Source organism: Pseudophryne corroboree, chromosome 6 (genome assembly GCF_028390025.1).
Source record: "Pseudophryne corroboree isolate aPseCor3 chromosome 6, aPseCor3.hap2, whole genome shotgun sequence".
Lineage (NCBI taxonomy): Eukaryota > Metazoa > Chordata > Amphibia > Anura > Myobatrachidae > Pseudophryne > Pseudophryne corroboree.
Window position 1 is genome coordinate 292222186 of NC_086449.1, and position 25743 is coordinate 292247928.

Below are 25743 nucleotides of genomic sequence, written 5' to 3' on the forward strand. Positions count from 1 at the left end.
CATCTTCCCAAACAACCGAATGCACTGATGGATCGACACACTTGATGGTTTCAATATCTGTTTTACCATTTTCTGGATTTCCAGAACCTTTTCCAGCGGAAGAAATACTCTCTGAACTTATGTGTCCAGAATCATCCCGAGGAAAGACAACCTTGTCGTCGGTTCCAACTGTGACTTTGGGTAATTTATGATCCACCTGTGTTGTTGGGAGTATTGACAGGGAGAGGGATATGTTTTGTAATAACTGCTCCCTGGATCTCGCCTTTATCAGGAGGTCGTCCATATAAGGGATTATATTGACTCCTTTCTAATGAAGGAGGACCATCATCTCCACCATCACCTTGGTGAATACCCTCGGCGCCGTGGAGAGACCGAAAGGTAACGTCTGGAATTGGTAATGGCAATCCTGAATCGCGAATCTCAGATAAGCCTGGTGAGGAGGATAAATGGGAACATGCAGGTAGCATCCTTTATGTCCACCGTCACTAAGTAGTCCCCCTCCTCCAGATTGGCAATCACCACCCGAAGTGATTCCATCTTGAACTTGAACCTTTTCAGGAAGAAATTCAGATCTTTTAGATTTAGGATCGGTCTGACCGAGCCGTCCGGCTTCGGAACAACAAAGAGGCTTGAATAAAAACCCCGCCCTTGTTGTGGCAACGGTACCAGGACTATAACCTGGTCTTAACATAATTTTTGGATTGCCGCTGTTACTGCTTCTCTCTCTGGCGGAGAAGCTGGCAAGGTCGATTTGAAAAATCAGCATGGGGGAACGTCTTGAAACTCTAGTTTGTATCCCTGGGATACTATTTGCAACACCCAGGGATCCCGGCTAGACAGAATCCAATCCTGGCTGAAGAGTTTGAGATGTGCCCCCACCCAAGCGGCCTCCCGCAAGGGAGTTCCAGCGTCATGCTGGGGAATTGGCAGAATTAGGGGTAGATTTCTGCTCTTGGGAACCTGGAGCTGGTGTGGGCTTCTTTCCCCTTCCCCTACCTGCAAAGAAGGGGGACCTCTCGCCTTTTTGTATTTATTGGACCGAAAGGACTGCCTTTGCGGGTGATAGGTCTTTTTTTCCGGTGCAGGCGCAGAGGGCAAAAATGTTGACTTACCTGCGGTAGCCGCTGAGACTAACGCATCCAGGCCATCGCCAAATAAGGCCTCACCTTTATATGGGAGAGCCTCCATGTTTCTTTTGGAATCTGCATTCGCGTTCCACTGGCGAATCCATAACGCCCGCTTAGCCGATACTGCCATGGTAGCGGCTTGTGAACTCAAGAGTCCAATATCCTTCATTGCTTCCAGCATGTAGGTGGCAGCGTCCTTGATATTCCCTAACTTAAGGAGTATCTCATCTTTATCAATCGTGTCAATTTCTGATGACACGCTTTCTGACCATTTTTCAATAGCGCTACTCACCCATGCGCAGGCAATAGTGGGCCTGAGCAGTGTACCATTGGTAACATAAATGGATTTCAATGTCGTTTCCATTTTGCGGTCTGCCGGCTCTTTAAGAGAAGCTGTGCCAGGAGCAGGGAGAATTACCTTCTTTGTCAACCTGGAAAGTGCACTGTCTAACACAGCGGGTGACACCCATTTTTTCCTGTCTTCAACCGGGAAAGGAAAAGATATGTGAATCCTTTTGGGAATACAACATTTTTTATCAGGATTCACCCACATCCCTTCAAACAGAGCATTTAGTTTGTGTGAAGGAGGGAACGTGACTTTGGATTTCTTTTCCTTACATAAATAAGCTTTCTCCTGAGGTACAGGAGTGCTTTCTGTAACCTCCAACATGTCCCTTATAGCCACAATCATATATTGTATACTTTTTGCCAATTTATGATCTATCTCTCTGGATTCACTATTGTCGACACAAGAATCAGAATCCGTGTCGGTATCAGTGTTTACAACATTTGCAAATGGTCTCTTATGTGACCCAGAGGGGCTGCCCGCATAAGGAATAACAGCATCCTGAAAAATCACATCTTCCACAGATTTTCTCCAGCATGCAGCCTTAGATTCAGATTTATCTAATCTACGGTTAATCAGATGCATACTGTCACGTAGCTCTTTCACCCATGCAGGCTCTTGGTGTGCCGGTAGCGCCACCACATTACAACTCTGTGTCCCTAAAATGGCTTCCTCCGGGGAGGAACTCCCTGCCTCAGACATGCCTCACACGTGTACACCACACTCGCAGACACACTGGGACTTATTTTGGGGACAGACCCACAGTAAAATCTGTCAGAGGGACACAGGATAGGAGCAGCCAGTTCACAAACCCAGCGCCAGTATTGCCTGTGAACACAGTATGTCCACAGCCCAAAAGCGCTTTTAAATAGTAATATACACTATCAAATGCACTACAATCGCTTTGTGGCCCCCCCCCCCCCCCTCCCCTTTATAGCACCCTGTACTTGTCAGAAGTGGAGGAGAGGACCAGCGTGTTCTCTGCAGCCTGAGGAGAGAGAGAAAATGGTGCTGAGTAGTGTGCTGGCTGCCTGAGGAAGAAGCTCAGCCCCTCAGTATCCATGACAATATTTATACTGGCGGGGGTAGGGCTGTGCCAGCGGCATCTTATGCCCCCTTTTAGCCAGTTTGAGGTATTTTTCTTGCTGCCCAGGGCACCCTCCCCCCCCGCGCCCTGCACCCTGCAGTGCCTGTGTGTGTGGGAAGCAATGGCGCGCTGCGCTCCCGCCAGCCGCGCCGCACCTCAGCCGTCACTTACTTGATTGAAGATCATTCTTCTCATACTCACCTGTCTTCTGACTTCTGGCTCTGTGAGGAGGGTGACGGCGTGCTGTGGGAGTGAGCATCTAGACACGGCTAGCGTTCAGTTCCCTTCAGGAGCTAATGGTGTCCTGTCAGCCAGAAACAGAGCCATGAAACTCTGAGGAAGTTGGTTCTGCTTCTGCCCCCTCAGTCCCACGAAGCAGGGAGTCTGATGCCAGCAGATCTCTCTGAAAATAAAAAACCTAACAAATGTCTTTTCAGAGAAACTCAGTAGAGCTCCTCAGAGTGCATCCAGTCGACCTGGGCACATTTCTAAAATGGAGGTCTGCAGGAGGGGCATAGAGGGAGGAGCCAGTTCACACCCAATGAAAAGTCTTTGGAGTGCCCATGTCTCCTGTGGATCCCGTCTATACCCCATGGTCTTGATGTCGTCCCCAGCATCCTCTAGGATGTATGAGGAAAAAAAGGAACATATAGCAGCAACACGACAGGCTTAAAAGAAAAAAAAAATCTGCCACGTGCAATATAGCCAGAGGGAAAAAATGCAGATGTTTCACAAGTATCCCAGAATACAGTATAAGACAATAATGTGTAATGTTCAGATGAATGTACCCAGGATTATGTTATAATATTCATTTAAGCCATTTCTATAAGTCTAAATGTAGGGCATCTCACCACAGACCAGAGCCAGCAACACAAGTTCCAATGTAAAAGAACAAAAATCGTTATCTCTTGGAGCTAGCTTTATATAGAGTGACAACAAGTCAGCTGATGTAAAGTAGGGATAGCTAATCCCACTGGGAAACAACAAACAAAATATAGTAATAATGCTAAATAAAATTCCTTAGGCAACCAATGAATTTAAATGTATAAATGCCAATTTACTATGCATGATGATCTTGCAGTATATACAAATGTATGTATTAATATATGGAAAAGTTAAATACTGTGTATTCTTCACATATATCTATGATGACATCTAGCACTAATTTCCAAACATAAATGAGAATCATAAGTAAATACAGTGTTCCACAGTTTCATAAGGGGTATCCCAGATAATCTGTTAAGCATGTTGACCTGATGCATGTTGACATTACAACTGTCGACCAAACACATCACACCCATTGCCTATAGCAAACAGACCCATATTGGTGAATCCAAAGAATGTAATTACAGCTGAACAGAAAGAAGAAATATTCCAGTATATATAATACATAGTAAATATCGCAAACACACGTAGGGCCTGATTCAGGTTGGACTGCAAATTCTGCTAAGTAGCAGAATATGCAATCCTTGTGATCGCATGCTGGTGGCTGCCCATCGCAGGGCAAGGCCGCCCAGCATGCTGACCGCCGCTATCCCCCCTTGATGAAGCAGAAATTGCTTTCTGATCGCGGCGGCTGCTTGACGTCCTCCCCGGAGGAAGCCATTTTAGGGACACAGAGTTGTAATGTGGTGGCGCTACCGGCACACCAAGAGCCTGCATGGGTGAAAGAGCTATGTGACAGTATGCATCTGATTAACCGTAGATTAGATAAGTCTGAATCTAAGGCTGCATGCTGGAGAAAATCTGTGGAAGATGTGATTTTTCAGGATGCTGTTATTCCTTATGCGGGCGGCCCCTCTGGGTCACATAAGAGACCATTTGCAAATGTTGTAAACACTGATACCGACATGGATTCTGATTCTTGTGTCGACAATAGTGAATCCAGAGAGATAGATCATAAATTGGCAAAAAGTATACAATATATGATTGTGGCTATAAGGGACGTGTTGGAGGTTACAGAAAGCACTCCTGTACCTCATGCCCCCGTTCATGCCACCCCCCGTCCAGCGAACGCCTCTGCCTGATTGATAGGCAGAGGCGTTCGCATTTTCTGCGGGAGCCCGCAGAAAATGCGGGTGCATTCGCAGGAAAGGCGCCAGTATCCTTTTCATGATTTTTGCGGTTGCGATTAGCAATCTAACTTGAAATCGGGCCCATTGTCCATATCGCATAGTCAAAATCGAAGATAGCCAAAATCTCACCGTGTGTACACATCTAAAGGTTTGTGATGTAGGCTATGCACCATATTAGTTGCCATTCTTTGTACGCTCTCTCTAATGTATTTATATTCTTCTGGAGATAGGGGGCCAGATGTAATGAAGTCCGAGTTGGCCGGAGGTGAGGGTTCCCAGTCAAACACGGCCATGTCTTGTAAATGATTGCCGCTTTAAAAAAAATTGTCAGAGTTCATTACATCCAGCCCATGGTCTCATGACTTAGCTTTGTATTTGTTGTGCATTATGAATTAATCTGTATATATTATAGTATACATGTATGGTGTATGCTTGTTTATTAATTTAATACATATATTATTCTTGTTAAGTGTGTGGGACTGTTTATCCTTTTTTTTACTTTACCCATACAATTATTAGCTCCTGAATTAACACCCTCCCTTATTCTCCACTATGCACACCAGAGCATCCCCAATCACCTTTTCCTTCCTTCATGAACATATCTAGCTACCGATCCTGTTCCGTGCACTTAGTGTACTCAGTTTGCTACTACATCCCCATCTAAGACCCCTTGTCTCAAAGTATTCCAATTCCTATAATGCATGTAATGCAGAGAATCTCAGGTGTCGATTGGCATACAAAGGGCGGAATGTAATGGCGCCCGGGTTCAGCGGCCGTGTGGGATGCCGGCTGAACTCAGACATTTTTTTAAAGGGGCAATCACTTACAAGGCATGGTTTTGTCTTGTAAATGATTGCCCCTTTAAAAAATAATAATTCTGAGTTCGGATGGCATTCCGCACGTTCACTGAACTTGGACGGCATTACTTCCCGCCCCATTTACCATTTCACCAATGAAGAGGAATTATAATATGCATATTACACATCCCAGCCTCAACCCTCCGACACCCTAAATCAGGCCTGACCAACATGTGGCTCTCCAGCTGTTGTGAAACTACAAGTCCCAGCATGCTCTGCCACAGTTTTGCTATTAGGGAATACTAAAACTGTGGCACAGCATGCTGGGACGTATAGTTTCACAACAGGTTGCCCCGACCTGCCCTCAATGAAAACCGCTGCTGTACAATACACACGTCACATTTGTAGTACCATGCGTCACCATATAGTTATGCTATGAGTGCCTTATTCTCACACTATACATCCAATATAGAATAAAGAAATGCATGTAGTACCTCAGTAGATTGTGGATGTTCTTCTAAACTGGATGGAATATTTTCTACACTTGCTGCAGTAGCCTCATTTCTGCAGGCATCTACAATACATGAAACCATGTCAATTTACACATAAACTTGAATTGGCTTTCTAACCTTATGAATGATTGTTACTTCTATTACCTGGAAGTCCGTCTGGTGAATCTGGCTGACCATTTTCTATAAACGTTGTACTGTGTTCTAAAGTATGGTCGGAAATGGGTTCCATTTCAGAGTGTAGGGTCTCTATATCCGAGCCCTAATGCACATACAAGTAGAATAATAATAATAAACAATGTTTGTACAAACCTTTAAACAGGTTCTCCACTGTCAATATTAGTATTTGTATCTCTACACAAGTATTTTTGGTGATATCCCTTCCTTATAATGCCATTTATTGTCCAATTAATTAGGGTCCCACATAAGAATAATGCCATTAGCCATTTGTTATAATCTTCTCCAAGAGCCAGAGGTTTCGAAGCAAGGCAAGAAATGACAACAGCTTCCTGACTGACGGCAATACTGTTCTGTCATTTTGCACCAGAACACTCCCTCCTCAGTTTATCAGAAAGGAGTATGGAAGCTTGCAAGTGCAAAGACAATGTCTAAGCCCCTGCAGAATTAAACAAAGGGGCTTTCTGAGTTCAGAGATTTGTCATACTGAAGGCTAATGAAAATAAACTGGAAAATACAAAATGATTCCTTCGGAAAACCTTTGAATTGCGCAGAAATCACAAGGCAGCCTATAGGTTTACACAATCCCCAAAGGATGACCCTCCAAAACACCCCAAAATCTGACAAAAGAGCGGGAAAAAAACGGAGCAGTGTTCCCTCAGGTGCCCACCACCATAATCATAATCGGCATATAATTAAATAATGTCAAAGGAATTATACATCCCTTATTCTGAGATGAATATCCACGTGGATCGTTCTTCAGTCAAATGTTTTACCATAAACACAGGTTGGCATGAAAAAGAAGAATATATGGCATATGTAGTAAAAATCCAGTGGACTTTTCCGGAGAGACGCTGGGTGAATGTAATTAGAACTGTTTTGAGAACCGTTTACCATCGGTTCTCAAACTTGCTGGTAATTATTCTGGCTCCCCGTTTTAGCAGGACTCTGGGTAGTCCTTGATGCATGTTATATGTTTATCCCATGTGTGTTAGTATGTATAATTAAATTGTGATTTTACTACACATGCCATATATTCTTGTTTTTCATGCCAGCCTGTGTTTATGGTAAAACATTTGACTGAAGACGGATCCACGTGGATATTAATCTCAGAATACGGGATGTATAATTCCTTTGACATTATTTAATTATAAACTGATTATGATTATGGTGGTGGGTACCTGAGGGAACACTTCTCCGTTTTTTTCACTCTTTTAATGAAAATAAACGGCTAGACCAAATGTATTCTCTACAGGTTGAGTTCCGTTTAAGGTGCCCAACCACTCTAAACTGTAAACAAATAGGTACTGATATTCAAAATGGCAAACAGTTCATGGGGTATATGCAATTAGCGGCGAATCGCTGCAAATTATCGCGATTTTTTAATTCGACCGTCCAATTTCGGCAAGTGGTTGCCGAAATTCACCATATTCAATGGAAAACGGATTCGACAGTCCCGCGGGCGAAAAACAGCCGATTTGCCGGATTTTGCCGCGATTTTAAAAAACGGGGAAAAACCCGAAAAAAAATGGCGTGGGGTCCCCCCTCCAAAGCATAACCAGCCTCGGGCTCTTCGAGCTGGTCCTGGTTCTAAAAATCCGGGGGAAAAATTGACAGGGATCCCCCGTATTTTTAAAACCAGCACCGAGCTCTGCGCCTGGTGCTGGTGCAAAAAATACGGGGGACAAAAAGAGTAGGGGTCCCCCGTATTTTATACACCAGCATCGGGCTCCACTAGCTGGACAGATAATGCCACAGCCGGGGGTCACTTTTATACAGCGCCCTGCGGCCGTGGCATTAAATATCCAACTAGTCACCCCTGGCCGGGGTACCCTGGGGGAGTGGGGACCCCTTCAATCAAGGGGTCCCCCCCCCCCCCAGCCACCCAAGGGCCAGGGGTGAAGCCCGAGGCTGTCCCCCCTATCCAAGGGCTGCGGATGGGAGGCTGATAGCCTTGTGAAAATGTAAAGAATATTGTTTTTTTCCTGTAGTACTACAAGTCCCAGCAAGCCTCCCCCCGCAAGCTGGTACTTGGAGAACCACAAGTACCAGCATGCGGGAGAAAAACGGGCCCGCTGGTACCTGTAGTTCTACAGGGAAAAAAATATCCAAATAAAAACAGGAGACACACACCTTGATAGTAAAACTTTATTACACAACTGCCGACACACACATACTTACCTATGTTGACCCGCCGACTGCCACAGTCTCCGACGATCCGGGGTACCTGTGAATCAAATTATACTCACCTCAATCCAGTGTCCAGATATAAATCCACGTACTTGGCAAAAAAACAAACCGCATTTACCCGTACCAGCGGACTGAAAGGGGTCCCATGTTTACACATCAGACCCCTTTCCCCGAATGCCGGGACACCACGTGACTCCTGTCACTGAGGTCCCTTCAGCCAATCAGGAAGCACTACTTCCGTGGCGCTCACCTGATTGGCTGTGCGCGTGTGACCTCAGACAGCGCATCGCAAAGCCTCTCCATTACTTTCAATGGTGGGAACTTTGCGGGTAGCGGTGGGGTTACCCGCGGTCAGCCGCTGACCGCGGGTGACCTCACCGCTGACGCAAAGTTCCCACCATTGAATATAATGGAGAGGCTTTGCGATGCGCTGTCTGAGCTCAGACGCACACAGAGCCAATCAGCAGAGTGCAAGGACGTTGCACTCGCTGATTGGCTGAAGAGACACTTCTGTGACAGCTGTCTCGGGGGTGTCTGCATTCGTGGAAAGGGGTCTCATGTGTCAACATGGGATCCCTTTCAGTCCGCTGGATCGGGTGTTTGTTTATTTGTTTTGCCAAGTACGAGGATTTATATCTGGACACTGGATTGAGGTGAGTATAATTATCTTTTATTTTCAGGTACCCGTGGATTCTACTTGGAGAAGAGGACCGACTGCTTCGTGTCAACATAGGTAAGTATGTGTGTGTGTGTCGGCAGTGTGTAATAAAGTTGTTCTTGTCACGGTGTGTGTCTCCTGTTTTTATTTGGGTATTTTTTTCCCAGTAGTACTACAGGTACCAGCGGGCCCGTTTTTCTCCCGCATGCTGGTACTTGTGGTTCTCCAAGTACCAGCTTGCGGGGGAGGCTTGCTGGGACTTGTAGTACTACTGGAAAAAACAATATTCTTTCAATTTTGACAAGGCTATCAGCCCCCCATCCGCAGCCCTTGGATGGGGGGGACAGCCTCGGGCTTCACCCCTGGCCCTTGGGTGGCTGGGGGGGGGGGACCCCTTGATTGAAGGGGTCCCCACTCCACCAGGGTACCCCGGCCAGGGGTGACTAGTTGGATATTTAATGCCACGGCCGCAAGGCACTGTATAAAAGTGACCCCCGGCTGTGGCATTATCTGTCCAGCTAGTGGAGCCCGATGCTGGTGTATAAAATACGGGGGACCCCTACTCTTTTTGTCCCCCGCATTTTTTGCACCAGCACCAGGCGCAGAGCCCGGTGCTGGTTTTAAAAATACGGGGGATCCCCTGTCAATTTCCCCCCCCGCATTTTTAGAACCAGGACCAGCTCGAAGAGCCCGAGGCTGGTTATGCTTTGGAGGGGGACCCCACGCCATTTTTTTTCTGAATTTTACCATTCCATCTAAAAAAAAAATATTATTTTAAAAAATATATAAATAATACTTGTGCCTCCAAAAAAGACAAACCAGGTACCTAATCCCTTCTAATATAAATAGATATGCTATTATCAATAAAAAACAAACAAAAAAAAACACGTTTTAAATTTTTTTTATTAGTTTCACCCACCAAAGTGTGGCGGATTGAAAATGTTGAATTTACTGTCTAAAAGCACTGTTGTCGAATTTCCAAACTTCAATTGAATATACTTTGGTCGAATTGCAGCACTTGTATCATTGCAGAAAAGTCGAATTTGACAAAAGTCAAATTTCAAAAAGTCGAATTTTGAAAGTCCGTTTTTTGGACGGAAAGTACTGAATTGCATTGACAATTTTTTTTTTTGGCGAAAAAGTCCAGAAATTCGACAATTTCGGGAATTCGACCGCAATTGCATATACTCCCATATCTAGCTAAACAGCATTTCACAATGCCGAAAACTAAATATGTATCTTTTATTATTATCCTTTATGTATATGGCGCCACATAAACAAATAAGCAAAATAAGAAATCAGTGACTTACAGTTCAAGACAATATAGGACAGTTCAAGACAATATAGGACAAGTACAAGGTATATAAACATAGCTGCATCAGCAGACGACACTGAAATAAATGTCAGGGCGGCAGAAAACTGGATGATTTGGTGCTGTCGAAGGGAGTATTAAAAAGAAGATAGTCACAGATGGGAAAGCACATGAGGGAAAAGAGCCCTGCTCGTAAAGCTTACATTCTAAAGGGAAGGGGCACACAGACAGGGGTAACAACAGATGGGGTTGAAAGTGAGAATAGGACAGAGGGCTTAGGATGAGACAGCTGGGTTTGGTGAATGTGTTACGTTCACTGCATATATTTACTAAAAATTAACATAAAATATATATCACACATATGGCACAGATATATACCTCATGGTTGATAATTGTCCATCCGCATGATGACTCGCTGTCACTAGAGTTCTCAGACATCTTTGCTAGAAGTACAACAGAAAGGGCTATTATCAATTCACATTCAAGATAACATGGAGATAACAAGGGTCTGAATGTGCTCCACAGACTTCACTTTTACTCTAAAGGGGGGTACTCACAGAGAGATCGTTGCTTAAAATCTAAGCAATCTGACTAGATTGCCTAGATTTTAAGCAGCGATCACTCCGTGTGTACCCTCACAGCGATATCGATGCGCGGCCCCGTGCATCGTTATCGCTGGTGCTAGATTGGCCTGCATACAGGCTCAATCTAGCAGGTTGCTCATTTCACCCGCTGGGTGAAATGAGCGGCCCCCCGTCTCCCCCCACATTGCGCTGTGCTGAGTGGGGAGAGAGATGTGTGCTGAGCGGTTCGCTCAGCACACATCTCTCCCCAAATCGGGCCATGAATACGGCCTTTAAGACAGACTTTATATTAATAATATTCTAGTCACTATAGATAACCATTTATCGTAGCAATCTCTTGCTTACTTGTATTTACAAATGATTGTGCAGTGAAGGGAACCTTTTAAATACAATTAACAGAAGACTAAAGAATATTTAGCACCATATCATCAACCCAGTTATGCAAATGTCAGAATGCCTCTATCTTATCTATCTATCTATCTATCTATCTATAGTTGTCATTTTTGTTTGTCTCTTTGTCCCGGCATCACGCAAAAACTACTGGAAGAATTTGAATGGTGTTTTCACTATTGTATAACTTAGTGACCTAGAAAGATACTGAGGTACTGTATGTATGATCTCAATGTGACAGGGGGATGAACAATAAAGGAAAAACCAGACTCTTGATCTTCGACGTGTGCAGCGTGCAGGCTCCTCAAGTCCAAAATGACTATAAGCATATGAACAAATACAAATTCCAGAGGACATCTACGTGGGCGAAGTCGCAGGCAAACACTAATACAATATAAAATTGTCCCAATGTCTCAGATTGATGTCATCTTATATTAATATGGTGCCATCAAGTGTCTAATGTCAAACGGACAAAAATTACAATAACAGACAAACAATACAATATTATCAAGCAGACAGAACACAGGGTAAATCAAACACTCAGATTTTGGGGTGCATATTTATTATATGTATCAAAATACAGCTACAGAGCCAGGGTTTTCAAAAGGGGTCCGTCCCAACGGTTTTTTAGAAGTGAAGTGATCGCTATTGCGTTCACTTCTCCTTCAGGAGCCGGGCCCATTACTGCACATACGCGGTCTGATGACTGCTCATGCGTGAGTGGAGAGTGTCGAGGAGAGATCATACGGATACCTTTGCTGGTAACTCTTGCGATCTGTAGCCCAAAGGCAACAACGGATAACGCCATCTGGAGACAGCGTTAGCTACCAGGATCAAAGAGCTTGGTAAATTTGGCAAAGAAAGCAACCCCCATAGAAACCTATGGGATCTGCTTTTACAAGTGAGAATGGGGACCACAGCAGATATCTCCTTTATCTGCTGCAGTCCCCTGTAAATACATTTGGGGGATACTTAATATTTGGGGATGTCCCTGAAAACTGGTGTTTTTGTGGGTTATCCAACAAATATTATTTAATAAATAGGCCCCTTAGACACTAACTGGTGGACAGTTTAGTAGCATTTAATGACCCAGTGTCCTGGGATAGCAAACAGAGAGCATCAGAGTCACAGACTGTGAGACAAGGGACAAGGAGTAATTCCATTGATAACATACTTTTCAGGGACGTGCAGTGAAGTAAATCATAGAGGAGGCAATGGCTAGTACCAGAGCCCGATTTACCCACAATATATGAGCCAAAGGGTGCATATGAGCATTATACACAAGTGCAGAGGTATAAACTCCTGGAAATTTAGTGAGTTTGATCACAGATGTGCGAAAAGGTCAGCTCACCTGCCATAGACTTTTTACTCCATAGTTTTGACTATAAAAATTATTAGAATAATACTAAGAAGATATTTCTAACATATACTTTATATTTTTCAGATACTTTATACAGTCAAAACTCTGGCGCAAACATTAGAATGAAAGGAAATCCTCTGCCTCACCCCACCGCACGTCACTGGTACAATTTGAAAACTGCAATGCACTTAAGGCAGGAGTGGGGAATCTCCGTACCGCGGGCTGTATAAGGCCCGCAAAGCCGTTTGTGCCGGCCCACCTGCTGCTGTGTGTCAGCGAGACACGCCGCCCCTCAGTCCAGCGGCGGCGTGTCTCAGCTGTCAGGGCAGGGAGGAGAGCACAGCTATGTCCGGTGGCAGTGGTGGGTAGGATCTCAAACCAGCCGCCGATTCGTGACCCAATCAGAGCTTGCGGACCGGCAGCCAATCAGGAGCTATCGCTGCAGGTCCACGAGCTCCGACTGGCTCACGAACCGGTGGCTGGCTTGAAGTCCTACACGCCACTGCAGCCGCCCAACATAACTGCGCTCTTCTCCCTGCCTGGTCCCTGACATGACACATGCCGCCGGACTGAGCACTAAGGGGGAGGAGAGGCGCACGCTGCGCTCTCCTCCCCTGACACACAGCAGCAGCGGTGAGCAGCACAGTGGGGTGGGTGGGCATGTGTGGGGCATTTGTGTATCTGGCACTGTGGGGGCAATTGTGTATCTGGCACTGTACTGGCATATGTGTATCTGGCACTGCACTATTGGGGGCATATGTGTATCATGTCCATTTTAATTGGACACACCCATTTTTTTGTCCCCCACTCAGTACCACTAAGGGGCATAACTACTGGGGGGCAGGGTAATTTTCAAGTTGATAATTTTTGTATGGCCCCCGAAGGATTTTATAAAAATCCAAATGGCCCTTGGTAGAAAAAAGGTTCCCCACCCCTGACTTAAGGAATGAAAGTGAAATAAGCCTATTTTGTCTAAAACCAACAATAAAATTAGAGGTCAATAGTAAACATAAACTAATTGCTATTACAAGTTTAGAAGTCATTCAGATCTTTTGGTAGATTATGTAGGCATTTATTTTTTCCAAAATTATAGGAAAAGGGAATACAGTATATAAAAGAGTGGGATTTACAATATTATGCATCCAAAATGCTATCCGGCCAGGAGTGTCTCAGACCAAACACTGAACGAGCTATTATGAATACAACTGCAAACAAAAACAGATAGAACAAAAAAAATAAGATTTTACTCACCGGTAAATCTATTTCTCGTAGTCCGTAGTGGATGCTGGGACTCCGTAAGGACCATGGGGAATAGCGGCTCCGCAGGAGACTGGGCACAACTAAAGAAAGCTTTAGGACTACCTGGTGTGCACTGGCTCCTCCCACTATGACCCTCCTCCAGACCTCAGTTAGGATACTGTGCCCGGAAGAGCTGACACAATAAGGAAGGATTTTGAATCCCGGGTAAGACTCATACCAGCCACACCAATCACACCGTATAACTCGTGATACTATACCCAGTTAACAGTATGAAATATAACTGAGCCTCTCAACAGATGGCTCAACAATAACCCTTTAGTTAAGCAATAACTATATACAAGTATTGCAGACAATCCGCACTTGGGATGGGCGCCCAGCATAAACTACGGACTACGAGAAATAGATTTACCGGTGAGTAAAATCTTATTTTCTCTGACGTCCTAAGTGGATGCTGGGACTCCGTAAGGACCATGGGGATTATACCAAAGCTCCCAAACGGGCGGGAGAGTGCAGCCCCGAATGAGCAAACTCTAGGTCCTCCTCAGCCAGGGTATCAAACTTGTAGACTCTTGCAAAAGTGTTTGAACCCGACCAAGTAACAGCTCGGCAAATTTGTAAAGCCGAGACCCCTCGGGCAGCCGCCCAAGAAGAGCCCACTTTCCTCGTGGAATGGGCTTTTACAGATTTAGGGTGCGGCAGTCCAGCCGCAGAATGTGCAAGTTGAATCGTGCTACAGATCCAGCGAGCAATAGTCTGCTTAGAAGCAGGAGCACCCAGCTTGTTGGGTGCATACAGGATAAATAGCGAGTCAGTTTTCCTGACTCCAGCCGTCCTGGAAACATATATTTTTCAGGGCCCTGACTACGTCCAGTAACTTGGAATCCTCCAAGCCCCAAGTAGCCGCAGGCACCACAATAGGTTGGTTCACATGAAAACTGATACCACCTTAGGAAGGAATTGGGAGCGAGTCCTCAATTCCGCCCTATCCATATAAAAAAATTTTGATAAGGGCTTTTGCATGATAAAGCCGCTAATTCTGATACACGCCTGGCCGACGCCAAGGCCAACAGCATGACCACTTTCCACGTGAGGTATTTTAGCTCCACGGATTTAAGTGGCTCAATCCAATGCGACTTCAGGAAATCCAACACCACGTTGAGATCCCACGGTGCCACTGGAGGCACAAACGGGGGCTGATTATGCAGCACTCCCTTAACAAAAGTCTGAACTTCAGGCAGTGAAGTCAGTTCCATTTTGGAAGAAAATCGATAGAGCCGAAATCTGGACCTTAATGGAACCCAATTTTAGGCCCATAGTCACCCCTGACTGTAGGAAGTGCAGAAATCGACCTAGCTGAAATTCCTCCGTTGGGGCCTTCTTGGCCTCACAGCCGCAACATATTTTTGCCATATTCGGTGATAATGGTTTGCGTTCACTTCTTTCCTAGCTTTAATTAGCGTAGGGATAACTTCCTCCGGAATGCCCTTTTCCTTCAGGATCCGGCGTTCAACCGCCATGCCGTCAAACGCAGCCGCGGTACGTCTTGGAACAGACAGGCCCCCTGCTGCAGCAGGTCCTGTCTGAGCGGCAGAGGCTATGGGTCCTCTGAGATCATTTCTTGGAGTTCTGGGTACCAAGCTCTTCTTGGCCAATCCGGAACAATGAGTATAGTTCTTACTCCTCTCCTTCTTATTATTCTCATTACCTTGGGTATGAGAGGCAGAGAAGGGAACACATACACCGACTGGTACACCCACGGTGTTACCAGAGCGTCCACAGCTATCGCCTGAGGGTCCCTTGACCTGGCGCAATATCTTTTAAGCTTTTTGTTGAGGCGGGACGCCATCATGTCCACCTGTGGCCTTTCCCAACGGTGTACAATCATTTGGAAGACTTCTGGATGAAGTCCCCACTCTCCCGGGTGGAGGTCGTGTCTGCTGAGAAAGTCTGCTACCCAGTTATCCACTCCGGGAATGAACACTGCTGACAGTGCTAACACATGATTTTCCGCCCATCGGAGAATCCTTGTGGCTTCTGCCATCGCCATCCTGCTTCTTGTGCCGCCCTGTCGGTTTACATGAGCGACCGCCGTGATGTTGTCTGACTGGATCAGCACCGGCCGGTGTTGAAGCAGGGGTCTAGCCTGACTTAGGGCATTGTAAATGGCCCATAGTTCCAAAATATTTATGTGTAGGGAAGTCTCCTGACATTTCCATAGTCCTTGGAAGTTTCTTCCCTGTGTGACTGCCACCCAGCCTCGAAGGCTGGCATCCGTGGTCACCAGGACCCAGTCCTGTATGCCGAATCTGCGGCCCCCTAGAAGATGAGCACTCTGCAGCCACCACAACAGCGACACCTTGGCCCTTGGAGACAAGGTTATCCGCCGATGCATCTGAAGATGCGACCCGGACCACTTGTCCAACAGATCCCACTGGAAGATCCTTGCATGGGACCTGGCGAATGGAATTTCTTCGTAAGAAACTACCATCTTTCCCAGGGCTCGCGTGCATTGATGCACCAACACCTGTATTTGTATTAGGAGGTCTCTGTCTAGAGACGACAACTCCTTGGACTTCTCCTCAGGGAGAAACCCTTTTTTTTTCCTGTTCTGTGTCCAGAACCATACCCAGGAACAGTAGACGCGTCGTAGGAACCAGCTGCGACTTTGGAATATTCAGAATCCAGCCGTGCTGTTGTAGCACTTCCCGAGATAGTGCTACTCTGACGAACAACTGCTCCCTGGACCTCGCCTTTATAAGGAGATCGTCCAAGTATGGGATAATTATTTCGGCCATTACCTTGGTAAATACCCTCGGTGCCGGGGACAGACCAACGGCAACGTCTGGAATTGGTAATGACAATCCTGTACCACAATTTTGAGGTACTCCTGGAGAAGAGGGTAAATAGGGACATGCAGGTAAGCATCCTTGATGTCCAGTGATACCATGAAATTCTCCAGGCTTGCAATAATCGCCCTGAGCGATTCCATTTTGAACTTGAACCTTCGTATATAAGTGTTCAAGGATTTCAATTTTAGAATGGATCTCACCGAACCGTCTGGTTTCGGTACCACAACATTTTGGAATAGTAACCCCGGCCTTGTTGAAGGAGGGGTACCTTGATTTCACCTGCTGGAAGTACAGCTTGTGAATTGCCGCCAGTACTACCTCCCTTTCTCCGAGGGCAGCAGGCAAGGCTGATGTGAGGTAACGGCGAGGGGGAGTCGCCTCGAACTCCAGCCTGTTTTCCTGTGATACTACTTGCAGAACCTAGGGATCCACCTGTGGGCAAGCCCACTGGTCCCTGAAGTTCCCGAGACGCGCCCCCACCGCACCTGTCTCCACCTGTGGAGCCCCAGCGTCATGCGGTGGACTCAGAGGAAGCAAGGGAAGATATTTGATCCTGGGAACTGGCTGTCTGGTGCAGCTTTTTCTTCTTCCCTTGTCTCTGTGCAGAAAGGAAGCGCCTTTGACCCGCTTCCTTTTCTGAAGCCGAAAGGACTGTACCTGAAAATACGGTGCTTTCTTAGGCTGTGAGGAAACCTGAGGTAAATATTTTTCTTCCCAGCTGTTGCTGTGGATACGAGATCCCAGAGACCATCCCCAAACAATTCCTCACCCTTATAAGGCAGAATCTCCATGTGCCTTTTAAAGGCAGCATCACCTGTCCACTGCCGGGTCTCTAATACCCTCCTGGCAGAATGGACATTGCATTAATTCTGGATGCCAGCCGGCAAATATCCCTCTGTGCATCCTTCATATATAAGACGACATCTTTAATATGCTCTATGTTAGCAAAATATTATCCCTGTCTAGGGTATTATTATCTGACAGGGTATCAGACCACGCTGCAGCAGCACTATTTATGCTGAGGCAAATGCAGGTCTCAGTATAGTACCTGAGTGTGTATATACAGACTTCAGGATAGCCTCCTGCTTTTTATCAGCAGGCTCCTTCAAAGTGGCCGTATCCCCAGACGGCAGTGCCACCTTTTTTGACAAACGTGTGAGCGCCTTATCCACCCTAGGGGATATCTCCCAACGTGACCTATCCTCTGGCGGGAAAGGGTACGCCATCAGTAACTTTTTAGAAATTACCAGTTTCTTATCGGGGGAACCCACGCTTCTTTTCACACTTCATTCACTCATCTGATGGGGGAACAAAACACTGGCTGCTTTTTCTCCCCAAACATAAAACCCCTTTTATGTGGTACTTGGGTTAATGTCAGAAATGTGTAACACATTTATCATTGCTGAGATCATGCAACGGATGTTCCTAGTGGATTGTGTATATGTCTCAACCTCGTCGACACTGGAGTCAGACTCCGTGTCGACATCTGTGTCTGCCATCTGAGGTAACTGGCGTTTTTTCAGCCCCTGATGGCCTTTGAGACGCCTGGGCAGGCGCGGCCAGAGAAGCCGGCTGTCCCACAGCTGTTACGTCATCCAGCCTTTTATGTAAGGAGTTGACATTGTCGGTTAATACCGTCCACCTATCCATGCACTCTGGTGTCGGCCCCACAGGGGGCGACATCCCATTTATCGGCCTCTGCTCCGCCTCCACGTAACCTTCCTCATCCAACATGTCGACACAGCCGTACCGACACACCGCACACACACAGGGAATGCTCTGACTGAGGACAGGACCCCACAAAGTCCTTTGGGGAGACAGAGAGAGAGTATGCCAGCACACACCAGAGCGCTATATAATGCAGGGATTAACACTATAACTGAGTGATTTTTCCCCCAATAGCTGCTTGTATACACATATTTGCGCCTAAATTTAGTGCCCCCCCTCTCTTTTTAACCCTTTGAGCCTGAAAACTACAGGGGAGAGCCTGGGGAGCTGTCTTCCAGCTGCACTGTGAAGAAAAAATTGCGCCAGTGTGCTGAGGGAGATAGCCCCGCCCCTTTTTCGGCTGACTTTTCTCCCGCTTTTTTCATGGATTCTGGCAGGGGTAATTTATCACATATATAGCCCTGGGACTATATATTGTGATGATTTGCCAGCCAAGGTGTTTATATTGCCCTCAGGGCGCCCCCCCCCAGCGCCCTGCACCCATCAGTGACCGGAGTGTGAGGTGTGCATGAGGAGCAATGGCGCACAGCTGCAGTGCTGTGCGCTACCTTGTTGAAGACTGAAGTCTTCTGCCGCCGATTTTCCGGAACACTTCTCGCTTCTGGCTCTGTAAGGGGGCCGGCGGCGCGGCTCCGGGAACGAACACCAAGGTCGGGTCCTGCGGTCGATCCCTCTGGAGCTAATGGTGTCCAGTAGCCTAAGAAGCCCAAACTACCACCAGTTAGGTAGGTTCGCTTCTTCTCCCCTTAGTCCCTCGCTGCAGTGAGTCTGTTGCCAGCAGATCTCACTGTAAAATAAAAAAACCTAAAATATACTTTCTTTCTAGGAGCTCAGGAGAGCCCCTAGTGTGCATCCAGCTCAGCCGGGCACAAGATTCTAACTGATGTCTGGAGGAGGGTCATAGTGGGAAGAGCCAGTGCACACCAGGTAGTCCTAAAGCTTTCTTTAGTTGTGCCCAGTCTCCTGCGGAGCCGCTATTCCCCATGGTCCTTACGGAGTCCCAGCATCCACTTAGGACGTCAGAGAAATTAGAAAAGCTGTAGGGTGACAAGCACCCCAGGCCCGCCTCTGTCAGGGTGCCCCCTGGCCGCAACACACTGACACCACTAGCAGGACAATGGGCCTAATTCAGCTGCAGCGATCGCAGTCTGAAGCGCTTTGGGGAGTGCACTCGCACAGCGGGCGCACTGCGCGTGTACACCACGGGAGGCCCAGTGAGATGCTGAGAGCATCTCATGGCTTCGATCGCCTCTGCCTGATTGACAGTGTTAGAACGCTGTTGGTAGGGCGCGGTCCAGACAACGCAGGCATTGAGGGCCGCGGCGGTTGCGTGACGTCACACCCAGCCGCTGCGACCCAGGAGGGGAGGGGCAGGGCCTGACATGCGGGGTGGACTATCTCTGTGCTGGGCGTCCCCTCGCATGTCTGAGTGATCGTAGATGTGCTAAATTTAGCACATCTACGATCAGATCTGAGTCACCATCAATATGCAGTGCAGTGACTCATGTTGGGTACACACCTAAAGATATATCTGCAAATAAACTGATCTGCAGATATATCTAAAGCCGGATCGGGCAGTGTGCTGTGCATACACACTGCCCAATCTGTAGGGAACTGACGTCATGAACTGGGCGGGCATTTACATTGCCCAGTTCAGATGTCAGGCACCGCAGGCTGCTGCAGTTTGTGTACAGGCGGTCGGCTGCCCGCCCATACACACACCGACTTGCCGATATATTGGCAGTCGGCTGTGCAGCAGGGCTAACGCGATAGGTCCATGAACGACGGAGTTCACAGACCTATCGCTCGTACACACTGGCCGACGGACCCGTGCTATATCTGCTGTTCAATAGAACGGCCAATATATCGGCCAGTGTGTTCCCAGCTTCAGAGTATCAGGTTTCATGAGCTACCAACAGAGTTTCCCGACCAGTAGAGAGATAGGAAGGAGTGAGGCATAAGTGAACGAGGGATTCCAGCTTCTCCTCCTCCCCGCTTGGGTGTCTGGGTCCAGTGTTACCTGTTATCTAATGAGAGCATTCGGTTTTATAGAGAGAGAGACACACACACACACACACACACACACACAGAGTCCTCCAGAGTCCTGTCCCAGTGTGTAAGTAGTACAGAGGCTGCTGCTATTCTTGCATGTGACAAGATTAATTATACATTTTATTTTTCCATGTGTATTTTAAAGTTGCTTAACTTGTCTTTGATCCACTACAAGAAAACATAAAATAGTTTTCTCTCAATTAGTAGAAGCTATTAACAGTACCCAGGCATTAGTTTACATCTAATATAAATCATTGGTTTAAAGTTAATATGCACATAGTCCAATATACATCCCCCCTTTCCCCAGGCTCCTCTGTCTCAAGTGCCCCCCCAAGTCTTAATACTGCTCTGGTGACAAGCGATTTGTGTGTATTTAGGATATAATATTTAAAGTTGCTTTAGAGATTAATCTGCAGTGTGAAGAATTTGTATCCTACTTAGCGTTTTGACTTAGTTCAATACCTGGGTGATATGTAAACCCAGAACAAGTTGGGGGCGTCTTGGCCAGCTATGGAGTAGGCAGCAGCTTGCTATAGCTCCCGACAGATATCCTGGAAATATCCTGTTTCCCTGGTGCTCTAGTACCTTACTTTTCCCAGTTGGTGCCTCTCCTCTCCCTGCTCCCTCCGGAGCTGGTTCATGTCGCCTGGTGACTGCCATTTGTTTTACCAGACTCCCGGTGTGCGCGGCCTGTCTTCTCTGGGGTCCGAATCAGCTGAGGTTGCTCCGTCTATCCATGCCCACGCTGCTGCTTCCTGGTGGTCCGTTTTGGTGCTTAGTGCTGGGGGTACCTCTCACCAACGCATTATAAACAACCTGGTGGAGTTGCGGATTCCTCCTACGCATATTTACAGTTATTTGCAGTTGGTGATGGCGCATGGGATGTCGATGGCTGCCTCCATCTCATCGTTGGTGACTGTATGGACCCCCATTGAAATGTAATTCTAGTCTCCGCAGTGTGACTTGACAATGGGGGAGAACTGTATTGTATCACATCGCAATCCGTTGGGAGAGGCATGGTTTTCCATTCTACAATTTCCATGAAACTGTGGCCTATCCTCTTACCTACTTGGATAATGCTGTGCGAGATGGTTGATGGGTCCATTTATTTACTGGTTACTGCTTGTGTACTGCTGAATGACTTGGTTCCAGAGTGGGCTTATCCCCTGATTTTAATTCTTTCCAAGTCTGTGTGTCGCCTCACTGGTTACCGGGTTCCTTGTGGTGTTCTATTTTATTGTTGATGCTTTCTAAAATACTGTGCCCTATCCTGCTTTTTGTATGTCTTACCATTGATATAATTTCGTTATTCGATGGTTCCAAATTATGTTTTATTTGGCCATCTCTTATATAAGAGTTTACATATCCGTATACACAGTTAGATCTGTAGGGAACAACAAACACTATTCATTATATCTTAGGGTCATTTATTATATCTCCATTTTTGCATACTCTTAAGGCCCATACACACTTGACGATAAAATGAGCGACGTCGTTCATTTCAGCCCTCATCAACGACGTCGCTCATTATATCGTCAAGTGTGTATGCATCCGACGACCACCGATGCGCGGCCCCGCGGGACGTTAACAACCCTCGCTTATCTGTGGAGCATGTATGCTCAATTTCCACTATGGTCGTTACCGACCAGAGACGTCGTTGAATGTGTATGGTGTGAACAACCAACGACCAAGCCACTGTTCACCAGCCCTGTTCCCAGCTCATTATTTTAATAAACTGTTCAGCTTGGATGCTTCAACGATGAATGGTCTTTGGTCTTTGGTAGTGTGTATGCTCATGTCCTTTGCTCAGCTGTTCAAGGGAAGTTCAAGGGAAGTCGTTAACGACGGTCGACAACGACGTGTGAATCGTCAAGTGTGTATGGGCCTTAAGTCTTCAACGAGGGAAACCTACTCTATTTAGATTACAGCCATATTTATTTTTTAATTGCCCCAGTAACTTCTATTTTATTTATCCTGGTTTAAGGGAAGGGAGGGGTGGTGGGGGTGTTTTGGGTGTTAGACAGGTCAAGTAGTTTAAAGGGTTTTGGGGATCCAGGCATACCTAGGTTGGGGATAGGCTATACAGGGTGGGGGTTCTGAGGTGGGGGTGTTTTTTTGGGGTTTTTTTTTTGGGGGGGGGGGTTATTTTGGTTTCATTATATATTGCAGGGTTTTTTGTTTTGTTTAGATGTATGGCAGATGTCTTAGGTTTTAAATTTTTTATTTTATTCTACATAAATATGCAAGTATTTTATTTATGTTGTGCAGTGTCAATACTTTTGTACTTTTCTATGCCTCGTGTCTTTTTTTTTTTTTTTTACTTTATCCTTGATATGTGAGCTTGCATGACGCCTGTGGGTTCTTATTGTTATACTGTGGGGCGTATTGTATACCCTGACCGGGTGGTATTCATGTTACCGGCGGTCGTGAGACCGACAGTCACATGACCTCCTCCAGCATCCCGATCCCTCACTATCCCGATGGTCGGCATGCCGACCAACAGGGACTATTTCCACTTGTGGGTGTCCACGACACCCACAGAGTGGGAATAGAACCCATGGTGACCGCAGGTCGCCACCGAGCCCGCAGCGTGGTGAGCGCAGCGTGGCGAGCGCAGAGAGCCCGCAAGGGGCTTGCTGCACTCGCCCCTCCCCGCCGGGATCCTGGCGTCGGTATGCTGACCGCCGGTCTCATGACCGCCAGTCAGCCATACTACACCCCCCTGACCTATTGGATGTTTAATGTAACTCTATCCTGTGCACATTGCCAGACCGTACTTCTGGTTGCATACTGTATGCTTTACCATACCTGCCATTACAGTTTTTTTTTTTTTTTTTTTTACTGGGGTGTTCATTTAAAACTTTCAATAAAAAATAAGTAATTTAAAAAAAAAAAAAGTACAAGTTAACAAATCATTCTATAAAATACAAGTCATGGGGACCATTTCAGTCGGATAAACCTATCGATATTTAATACTGTGGAATTTTCAAAATTTTTACAAATAGTGTCTAATGTGTACATAAAACAAGAAGTGAGACTTATATTTAAATATTAAAAACTAATAGGGCGAAAGAAAGTGATGGCCCTGGTTACACCCACTTCGTAGAGACACTACAGTATAACAACTGCTCTGTTTTGTAACTTATTGCAGCTCACAATTTCCCATGACTGCTAAAAGGAAACTAATTTCGGCATTTGCTGTTAGAGCAAAATAAAACAGAAGGGTGTAACTAATGATAAGATGGGAAGTGAACATTCTGTGGTTTAACTTTCTGTGCTTGTGTAACCCACATAACAGCGCTCACAACCCAAAAACAAAACATTATAAAGTCAGGCTCAATTGAGCATTTTCAAAACAATTTGAATAAAGCATTTCTCAGCCTCTACTAAAACAAACAGGATCACACTGACTAGATCAGCTTTCCTACCTGCAGCAAACTGAATAACTTACGTGCAGACTATAATAATAATAATAATAATAATAATAATAATAATAATAATAAAGTTACACTGCAAATTACTAAATATTATTTAAAATTTAAATTAAAAAAAACAACTGCTGATTGGTCAAAGGCTAAACAAACAATTTAATAAAGGCAGAATTGATAAAGCAATTAGGGGTCTATTTACTAAGCCTTGTATGGAGCTAAAGTTGCTGGAGATAAAGTCCCAGCCAATCAGCTCCTAACTACTATGCCACAGGCTGTGTTTGAAAAATGACAGTTATGAGCCAGTTGGCTGGTACTTTATCTCCAGTGACTTTATCTCCATCCAAGGCTTAGTACATAGACCCCTTAGTCATTACAGCTATTAGCAGAGCCGGCCTTAGGCATAGGCAAACTATGCAATTGCCTAGGGCATGTGGTATGCCTAGGGGCACAAGCAGCTTCTGCTGATTCAAATGATATGCGGCATGGCTATATTCTGTGTGTAGCATTTCGTATGCAGCCACAGTCGCACACAGTATATAGGCATGGCGCATATCATTTTAATCAGCAGAAGCTGCTTGTGCATCCTAGCCACATAGCAATGCAAATAAGATGCATTTTCATAAAAAATAGGCACCCGACATTAGCAGAGCTGCCAGTTGACTCACGCCAGGAACTATATGTGTTATTATTTGTATAAGGGCATTAATAATGTGTAACATATGTGTAAGGGGCACTATGTGTGTCATTATGTGTATAAGGGCACTAATAATGTGTGGCATATGTGTAAGGGACATTATGTGTGTCATTATGTGTATAAAGGCATTAACAATGTGCGGCATATGTGTAAGGGAAATGATGTGTATAAGGGCATTAATAAGGGTTGGCATAATGTGTAAGGCGCATTATGTTTATAAGGACATTAATAATGTGTGTCATATGTGTAAGGGGCATTACTGTGTGGTATTATGTGTATAAATGCATTACCAATGTGTGGCATTATGAGTATAAGGTGCTCTACTGTGTGGCGTAACGTATAGAAAGGGCACTACTGTGTGGTCTAATGTGAATACAGAGCAATATGGTGTGGTGTAATGTGAATAAGGAGCAATATGGTGTGGTGTAATGAGAATAAAGAGCAATATGGTGTGGTGTAATGAGAACAAAGAGCAATATGGTGTGGTGTAATGAGAACAAAGAGCAATATGGTGTGGTGTAATGAGAATAAAGAGCAATATGGTGTGGTGTAATGTGAATAAGGAGCAATTCAGTATGATGTTATGTGAATAAGGGGCACTACTGTGAGAAGTAACGTATATAAGGTAAATTGGTACTACTGTGTGATGTAATGTGATAAGGGACACTATCATATGATAAATTGTGAATAAAGTTGCACTACTGTGAGGCATAATTTGAATTGGGGGTACTATTGTGTGGCCGTGCCCCTTGCCAGCAAAAACTCATACCTTTTTGGGCTGTGCACCGAATGTTCACACTGTTCTTATTTACATTACAGGGGGTAGGAAAACAAAAAAAGGACTGCTATGGGTGGGGGTTGATGGTGCAGGAAAAAGGGCGCAGGGTCAGACACGGAACTAGCGGTGGTGCTAGGGGGCACCAGACAAAATCTTGCCTAGGGCATCATATTGGTTAGGGCCGGCTCTGGCTATTAGCTGTAAATTTTGAATCCTAGGTCTGTGTCATAATTTATATAATGCTAAATCATTTTAAAAATTCATTATAGAAAATGTTTGTCAGAGTGGAAAAATAAAACTGGGCATTTTGTTGCTTATGCAGCAGAACAAAAATGTCAC

At 45.7% G+C, this 25743-nt stretch overlaps 1 protein-coding gene across 4 annotated transcripts in view; it reads right to left on the reverse strand.

Annotated features, from left to right (window-relative positions):
- CCPG1 (cell cycle progression 1) overlaps nucleotides 1–25743 on the reverse strand; it is a 158424-nt gene that overhangs the window by 124053 nt on the left and 8628 nt on the right. For all 4 annotated transcript variants that reach the window (XM_063926127.1, XM_063926128.1, XM_063926125.1 and 1 more), the window contains exons 2-4: nucleotides 10657–10721; nucleotides 6089–6203; nucleotides 5927–6006 (exon numbers count right to left, since the gene is read on the reverse strand). In XM_063926127.1, coding sequence (XP_063782197.1) covers nucleotides 5927–6006; nucleotides 6089–6203; nucleotides 10657–10716 — 255 coding nt within the window. In that variant the 5' untranslated portion in view covers nucleotides 10717–10721. The remainder of the gene's footprint in view (nucleotides 1–5926; nucleotides 6007–6088; nucleotides 6204–10656; nucleotides 10722–25743) is intronic.